This window comes from Natator depressus, chromosome 1 (genome assembly GCF_965152275.1).
Source record: "Natator depressus isolate rNatDep1 chromosome 1, rNatDep2.hap1, whole genome shotgun sequence".
In the NCBI taxonomy this organism is placed as follows: domain Eukaryota; kingdom Metazoa; phylum Chordata; order Testudines; family Cheloniidae; genus Natator; species Natator depressus.
In genome coordinates this window covers 96,781,114-96,789,822 of record NC_134234.1, presented here as the reverse complement: position 1 = coordinate 96,789,822, position 8,709 = coordinate 96,781,114, and the positions used below count along the sequence as shown (strand labels likewise).

Below are 8,709 nucleotides of genomic sequence, written 5' to 3'. Positions count from 1 at the left end.
TTTTAAACACAGCATTATGCACAGCACTTAGAGTGAATATCAGCAAACTTCTGTCTAAGAAGTAAATCTTACAGAGTGTGGAAGCCCCTTTTGGTTTATTTTAATATGCCAGGAACTTCTGCTAAAAACAACACTACCTGATGTGACTGTAAGTTTTTCTAAAGCCACTAGTGTAACTGCGAAGGCTTTGCCCCTTACTTTCTATGAGCTTTAGAGACTGGAAGCTGTCAGCCCTTTGCCCAATAAGCCCACTTGCTCCTCTGCAAAAGCCAGTATGTGTTGAGTAGGCTCACGGTCAAAAATGAACTTTAACTCAAACGCAAATATACACCTTCAAGATGTCAGAAATTCCATTAACATAAATGCCACAGCGCATGAGCAGCTCTTCAGAGGCCTGACTTCCCCTCTGGGAGATGACTGACTACAGGGTTAGGCACAGTATTAATGTGTTACCAAACAGTTAATTTTTAACTCTTCCTCCCCCCCCCCCCCGCCACTAATTTGTTTTCATTTTGTCCATCAGAAGTTGTTTTGTGTCAAACGGAAGGAGGGCAGCTGCTGTCCCCAGGCAGTGGCAGCAGGCACCTGGCTCCCAAAGTGATTGCTACCTGCAGCCTCACCAGTCACCCAGCGTCTCTCTCCCATTCCATACAAAGATAATATTTTCAAAAATGAAAAACCAAGCCACCGTGGCCCTGAGGGACAGGGGTGTGCAGGGAAGAGTTTTGTTGTGTGTTAAGGAGGACAGCAGGGACGTGAGAAGAAAGAGGGACCTCCCATTTTCAGAATGAAAAATGAGGTATGCTTTACAATAAAGGGCAAATTGGGAGACAACTGTGATTATCTCTGTGACCCCCTTATTGCTCTCTTGTAGTACCAACCTCTGCCTCTCCAAGCTACCTCTACCCTCCCTTCCACACTACAGTCACCCCTCTTGCCACCAATTCACCAGCACCCACACACAACGATCGATATAATTCCTCCCTGCATTCAACTGGGCCAAACCAACTGTGGGGGCAATGGGCTCCCTGGCCCACCCCAGGAGCCACTGGGCATCATTTACCCTCTCTTCTCCCCCAGTTGGTAGCCTTGAGGAATTTCTCTGTCGGTTACAGCCCACAGGCTGGTGACTGGCGCCTGTTCTTCCCGTCCCCTGGCAAGGAAGGGAAGGGAAGGTCTGGCTGGAACAAAGACCAGCCTCTCAGGCAGCCCCTAGAGACTCAGCTCTAAGGGCTCAGTCTCTCAGAGTCTATTGCCCCTTTACGGGATTTACCTTCTACCCGTCTTCCTGGGGTGTGTTGCTTTACCTTCAGTCAGGGCGGCTTGAGGAGCAGTGCGTCTCACAGCTGTCGCCTCCTTGGCTAGACTCCCTCTATTGCCAGCAGTCGCTGGGCAAGCAACCTTCTTCCTGTTCACCACCTCATTCTGTGGTAAATTCCCCCCTTTTAAGTCCCACCCCCCACAGGCTGAGTGAGTCTTGCAGGTGCGTCTTGTTTGCCTGGAACAGCCCCAGAGGAGCTTGTTAGTCTCCTTCATGTTTAATACGTTCTTGTACTCACTGAACAACCAATCATGCCATGAGATTTGTCTTTTTCCTATCGTGTATATGATAACTACAAATAACACTGTTTGTCAAAAAAGTAGCATGCCTTAAAAATATGAGAAAATTAGGAAATATGTAGTGAATAATTTTCAAAAACAGAGTGTATCATATTTTTGGGTAAATTTTCCTTTGCTGGCCCCAGAACTAAAATCTGCGAGCACAAATATTTGTGCACCAAAATCAGGCAATTTAACATCTAATTAGCGAATCTGGTTGGGCAAAAGTCATTCATACATGTAAACTAAATGTTGGGGCACATAGGTTTAGCAGGCATGTGCAGGCCAATTTCAAAATGTGGCTTTTAATAAATTAGATTTATGCTAGAAGGGGAAAAATATGGTTTTGATAATAGGGATCTAAAAAGTATAATACCCTCTTTTTACAAATCAGAAAAAGAAATCTGAAGTGGATGCAGTTTAATCACAATAACCTAAAGCTTGGAGAAAGAACCCATCATTGGGACTCTTTTTCTAGTCAAAGTAGAAAAACAGATAAAGAGCTGCATGGTCTGGAATGGATAGAGTTGAAGAATATCTTCACATTCAGTCTTGGCATAAAATATATTTGCAACATGATGCACAGAAGATCAGTCCACTAATATTAGTAAATTTCTGTGTTTGTCCACACACCCATTGTGTATCCTTTAAGTCAGAGGTCCCCAAACTGTGGGGCACGCCCCCCTAAAGCAGCATAGAAGAATCTTCAGGGAGTCATGGTGGGGCCTAGGCCAGCCCTCACAGGGGGCAGGGAGGGAGTGCCACGCAGCCCCTCTTTGCCCTTAGCTCTACTCTGGTCCTGCCAAAAGCCACATCCCCATTTTCTGGCCCAGCGCCTGCCCTGCCCTCGGCCCCTGGCCATGGCTCTGTTCCCAGCGCGGGGCCAGGGCTGTGGGTGGGGTTGGAGCTGCATGTGGCTGCAGGCCCGGCTGCTGGCCTCCACCGCAGTGGCTCCACTCCTGCCCCTGCCCCCAGCCTTGGCCCCTGGCCGCAGCTCCATCCCCAGCCCTGCTCCTGGCCCCAGACCTCCCCCAGCTGTGGCCCCAGCCTCGACTCTTTACCCCTGTCTGTATCCCCGTCCCCTCCTAGCCATAGCCCCGGCTTTGGGGTGGGGGTGCAGACGGGGTAAGGGAGGGCGCGACCCTCAAAAGTTTGCAGACCACTGCTTTAAGTGCACAATTCTATGGATCCTGGCCACTATTGTGTCTGGTATAAAATGATGTTAGTTCTGTTCTCATAATTTAAATGTACCTTTATGAACAGAGCCCTTATAACAGATTAGGAAAGTGTACTAATACTTAAGCTTTTTCCACTCTTTTTGTTGCCTTTCTTAATTCCACGCCCTTTGTGGATTTCACCTTTCACAAAAGTCAAAGCTGACATTGTTACCTCCACCCAGATAGGGTGAACAGGCCTGTGTGAGCTTCCCCAGAATGGGGAAGTTCTACAGAATGGATCTTATTTCTCAGCAGTAGTACTTATGACATTCATTTGCCAGGCTCGCTCAGAATGGAGTCTGCTTACCAGCAGGTTTTGTGATACACAGGGATTAGGTTGAGACCATATAACTCATTTCACTTATAAATCACCTCTGACTACAAGCTTTCAGAAATGAAAAAAATAGTTTCAGCCCCATGTGTCACCTAGTCTTACATGTAATTTAATCACATTTAGTATTTTCTTTTTCTTACTTAAAACACTGAGTGTAACCATCTGAAGGGCAACATGGTTTTCTCTGTTGCACTCAATACATAACACAGCTATACAGGACAGCATGAAATACACCCGCGTCAGCAGCTCAGTGGTTCTCTGATTTTTGATTCATGTCATCACAAGTTTCAGCTGCTCAAATTGTATAGAGTACATCTGTTAATGGAAAAAGAAAAAAAAAAAGCTATCTTTTCCAGCCACTCTCATCGCCTAGGCCTTTGAAAGAAGTCAGTATTGGATAAGAATCTATTCCACTGCCAGTTAATAACACTGATATAAGATGCATTGAGAAACACAAAAATATATATATTCTCCTAGCTGACAGAAACTAAGAAAAACTAACACAAAGAAGGGCAGCTGTCAGACTCAGTCTCATTTACCAAGGCAACATTCGTTCCTTGTGTAATCTCTGAGTAACCAAGTTCAAGAAATTATCAGTGTTTTCAATTCTCTTTTCTTTTATTTGTCTAAGAATGAAAAGTGTCACCATCGCTCCACCTGACTGTTATAATCTTCAGTAACAGCTGTTTCTGCTGCTGCTTCTTCCTTCTGCCACTGGTGAGCTCTTTGCTCCCGGAGTAGCCTCCGCTCCTCCCGCCGTTTTTGCCGGTTCTTCTGGTGCTCCTCTTGCTTGGAGTACTGAAAGCGTTGCAGAAAGAGGTCTTTAGCATATTCATAAAGCTGCATGTCCAGGAAGTTCAACACCTCTATGCGTTTCCGGGCATCTTCATCAATATCCACATTAGAGGCCCGGGTAATATTGAACTGGGTGAACGGGGAAATGAACTTAAGGTTGAATGTTCTCTCAAAGAGATACTGTGTTTTCCTCTGAAACTCTGTGAGTCCAAAAAAGGCCATGTTTTTCAGGTTGTTCTTGGCGCTTTGGAGAAGGATCATATTTCTCTCACTTTCATTCATAAAAGTCAAGTTGTAACATCCAACCAGGCTCAGGTCTGCCAGCATGCGAACCTGGCGGTTGTTAGCCAGGTTGTAACCACAATCCATGAACTCCTGCAAGCTGACTCCAGACCAATCATCCCCCAGGTAACAGGTAGGCAGCTCATCTGGCGTTGGACTTCTTCCATCACACATGTGGAGGGAAGTTTTCCACGTTGCACCTCTCTGGACATGTTTCCATTCACTCAAATACCGTGACACTGGATCCCTCAGCATTGTGATATAATAGAAGTTCCTGCAACAAATTTTTAAAACACAGTTTTAGGATTCAGCAGCTTTTACTCTTATTAATCAGCAATTTTTATTTTTCTCTGATGAAACGCTTACTAACCCATGCCTCCCTCTTAGGGCAGGTCAACACTTAAAACACTACATCGGTGCAGCTGCACCACTTAAGTGAAAATGCTCCTACACTGATGGGAGAACTTTTCCCATCCGCATAGTTAATCCACCTGGCGCGAGGCAGTAGCTATGGTGCTGGGAGAAGCTCTCCTGCTGACATAGCACTGTCTACACTGGGGGGTAGATTGGTATAAATGTGTCACTCAGAGGTGTGGATTTTTTACACCCCTAAGCCACATGGTTATACCTCTATAAATCCGTAGTGTAGCCCTTGCCTTAACTTTTTCAAATGGACCGATGCTCTTGTAAAGCTTAAGCTTATAGAACATTCCTAGCAACTATGACATGGGGATAATAAAATTTACCACACCACGAGATAGACAGTCACTTTCAAGAAGGTGGACTTAGGCCACGTTTTTATCCCTAACCCATTTATCCATCCATTCTTCATCACAGTGGTGAGGCACTTACGAGTTCTGAAAGAAGAAATAAGTAACATTAACTACCTCCCAGTGACAAACACAGCAGCACGAAGTGCAAACCTTAATGCATGGCAAATATTGTGAACAAACTTGAAGGTAGTTTGTTTTTTGTGATTAATTCTTTTTATGAATTTTCATCCATTTGTGATTAAGGAGATATGCTAGAAAACAAGCTGCAAACAGAAGAGGGATTTTTTTTTTATTTCGAGGAGAAGGAGATTCTAACTACAACCAATTGTGCAGTGTTCTTCAATTTACAGAGACCGTGACAAATCCAACTGTACTTAATACACTCTTTTTATATGCTGGTATTTAGCAATATCGGAATCAATGGGAGAAGATACTCACAATGGTTCAAAGATAAAACAGAGACAGAGTGAAACAGTTGTTGTGTCCTTTGAGGATTTACTGTGGTGAGGATTACAGACCACAAAGATGTGAATTCTCTCACTACTCTTCTATATAATGAAAAAATATTAATCCTGTCACCTGTCTTCTGGACTGAGACACTATGGCTCTCTACAGCACATGGTTAGAATAAATGAGAAGCCTGGACAATACCAACTGGATGCTGCAACTGCTGTAAATAATGCAATGTGAAAGATTTTGGCATGACCTGCCAACTTGAAAATGGGTCATTAAATGGGTTACATTGAGGCCAATGACAGGACTAAAATCCATTCACATGACTTAATTTGAGTTGAGAGATGGATTAAAACGAGTTATGATCATGGATATTTAAATCACTCACTGCTGATGAGTGTAAAGGTTAACATGTTCAACTGTTATCTGTCAGGAATACAAAAGAGATACTAAAATCTACCTGACATCAAACAGAACAAGAAACTGCAGACCTCAATTTGTCAATTTATCTTTTAGTTGCCGCATTGAGAGTTTCTACATCTAGTTATGGCAATGTGAAAAGGACTGAAATTGAGTATGGCTAAACAATCTTTCATGTAACACATTTACTGTTGAAGATTTTATTCAATAACAACATAACCTAAATTATAGGGTGATATAAAAATAAGACAAAACCAAAATACTTCATAACTTTTTGTCAGCTGGAATAGGAATTAAAAATCCACGAGTAAAATTAATACAGATAGCATGGTACAAAGATAGGTGTTTGCATGACTCATCTGGCTCTGGCTCTGAACAATACATTAATAAATTATGAGTCTCCAACATCTGATCCACTGAAATTACCCTAAGTTTTCTTCAGGCAACCATGATCTCAAAATGCTTTTTATGGAACCTACCAAACACTGAGAAAAACAAATAGTGGGGGAGACACACTGTGCTGAAACAATGAACACTTTGAGAGTTCACCTTTCAGAAGATCTCACTTTAGTTGAATGAAAAATCCAGAAACTATTCAGAATTGCTGGGTGTAACGTCCTTCCTATCCAGATCATCACAGCATATCACCCTTTTCTAAATGCTGAATGACTCCCACTGCTTCTGCAGATGCCTTATTTATAAAACTTGGCAAATAAAAAATGCTAAAAAATGCAGGTATCCCCACCAGTTCAGAGCAATTAGAAGGCAGGAGGGATCAAAACATTTTTTGCTGTCTTATTCACTCAATCAGTGACCTTCCTCGACAAGAACTATAATGTATTTTCCAGAAATGACATTACAGTGTCTGAAGTGTCGATTGTGCATTGCTGCAGTATCTCTTCCTGGACTACTATCTTCTGGAAGCAGCTGCTCCTGAAATGATTTCACAGCAGAAGGGATACACATTTTTTGAACGAGCAAGAAGGGGCATGTAGCGGGCAATGTCCTTGTGTGTATTGCTATTACAATTTGGATTAGGAATTGTATGGTTTGCCTTAATGTTTGGCAAAGCTGAGGAGGGACTGTATGGCATAAATAATTTGTTCTTTGTGCTGGTACCCAGTTCCATACTATCGAACAGCAGTTTGATCATGCTCTATCAGGGTACTTATGCAGGTCCTGTCATCATAGTTCCTGAGCATCCCATGATCATTCATGAATGGATATTCCCAGAAACATCCACTTTGACTACAGTACCTATAAACTAGGAAGTAATAGAAATTATTTCCCTTGATCTGCAGTTATACTTGACTGTAGAGGACTTTGGCTTCCAAGGGCTGTTAGAAAATATCGAGCAACGCTTTTCCTTCTTAAGAAAAATGTTCTTCTTCACTATCACTCTGCTTTGTGTTTATGAGAACAGATTAAGACATGCTTTCAGGCAAGCAGACAGAGTTTTGCATATGTTACATGTGAGACCTGGACAAGCAGCCAAACTATTGCATATCCTTCTCTGCCTTTCAACAGCTTTGAGCATAAAAAAACTGTATTTCAGCTTCTGGGCTTGGGATCAGCATTTTTGCAACTGCTACCAGTATCACTAAGCAAACATACTGGCTGCAACACTAACGAAAACAGCTGTGCTCAAAGTGGCTGAAACACACAATGCTGAGAACACTCAAAGGCAGCTGGAATGTCTGGCTAACATTTGGATCACCTCACAGGGGCTTATACATGGCTTCTTCCTCATAGTGTTGCCGTCCCTCTCTGGGATAGTATTGGATGTTAATGTATATGTTAAAATATTGCTATTGATGGGAACTTATGCCTTTAATAATGTTTTGGCCTTTCCTCACCAACCTATGGCATTTTAATTCCAGTGTGCCTCGGGGAAATGACAACTAGTAAAAGTAAACCTTCCAGGGCATAAATCATTTCCATCTCATTACTGGCTGTGCAGATGTATTTGCTGTTCTATAATGGAATATGAGCTGAAAAGCAGAATCTGAAACAAATACAGTGAAATCAATGAGGAAATGCCTTAGTATGATTTAAGCAAATTTCCTTGTGACTAGCCAAGAAACTTTCTTCCTTTACTATAAAAAGAAAAGGAGTACTAGTGGCACCTTAGAGACTAACCAATTTATTTGAGCATAAGCGTTCGTGAGCTACAGCTCACTTCATCGGATGTTGTAGCTCACGAAAGCTTATGCTCAAATAAATTGGTTAGTCTCTAAGGTGCCACTAGTACTCCTTTTCTTTTTGCAAATACAGACTAACACGGCTGCTACTCTGAAACCTTCCTTTACTATATTTACTGTATGATTATTGAGCTTTTCAGTAGTCTGTCAAAACTAAGGCCTTGTCTACACTACAGGGAAATTCGATCTAAGCTACGCAATTGAGTTATGTGAATAGCGTAACTCAAATTGACGTAGCTTAGATCTACTTACTGCAGGGTCCACACTATGCAATGTTGACGGGAGATGCGGTGGCGTACAGGAGTTGACAGGAGAGTGATTGGCGGTCGATTTAGTAGGTCTTCACTAAACCCGCTAAGTCGACCGCCGATGCAGCGACTGCCACTCGTTGATCCCCCGTTAAGTGTAGATAAGCCCAAAGATAGTCTTTCTCTCAGTCTGTCTTTTATGAATTTAGTTTGTGGGGGTCTGTTTACATTGCAATCAGGAGATGTGATTGCAGCATTCGATAAAAGCTTGTTTGAATAGCAACAGCAATGAGGCTGTGGCAGCACTGGTGGCTGCATGGGCTAGCTCTCTTCGTCCAGGAGCCTGGGTACATAATTGAAGGGCCACCGCCCATGATGCCACGGCTT

At 42.8% G+C, this 8,709-nt stretch overlaps 1 protein-coding gene across 1 annotated transcript in view; it reads right to left on the bottom strand.

Moving 5' to 3' along the window:
* Positions 1–499: 499 nt before the first annotated feature.
* HS6ST3 (heparan sulfate 6-O-sulfotransferase 3) overlaps positions 500–8,709 on the bottom strand; it is a 544,711-nt gene continuing 536,501 nt past the window's right edge. The window contains exon 2 of the mRNA XM_074962789.1: positions 500–4,501. Within this exon, the coding sequence (XP_074818890.1) occupies positions 3,793–4,501 (709 nt within the window). The 3' untranslated portion in view covers positions 500–3,792. The remainder of the gene's footprint in view (positions 4,502–8,709) is intronic.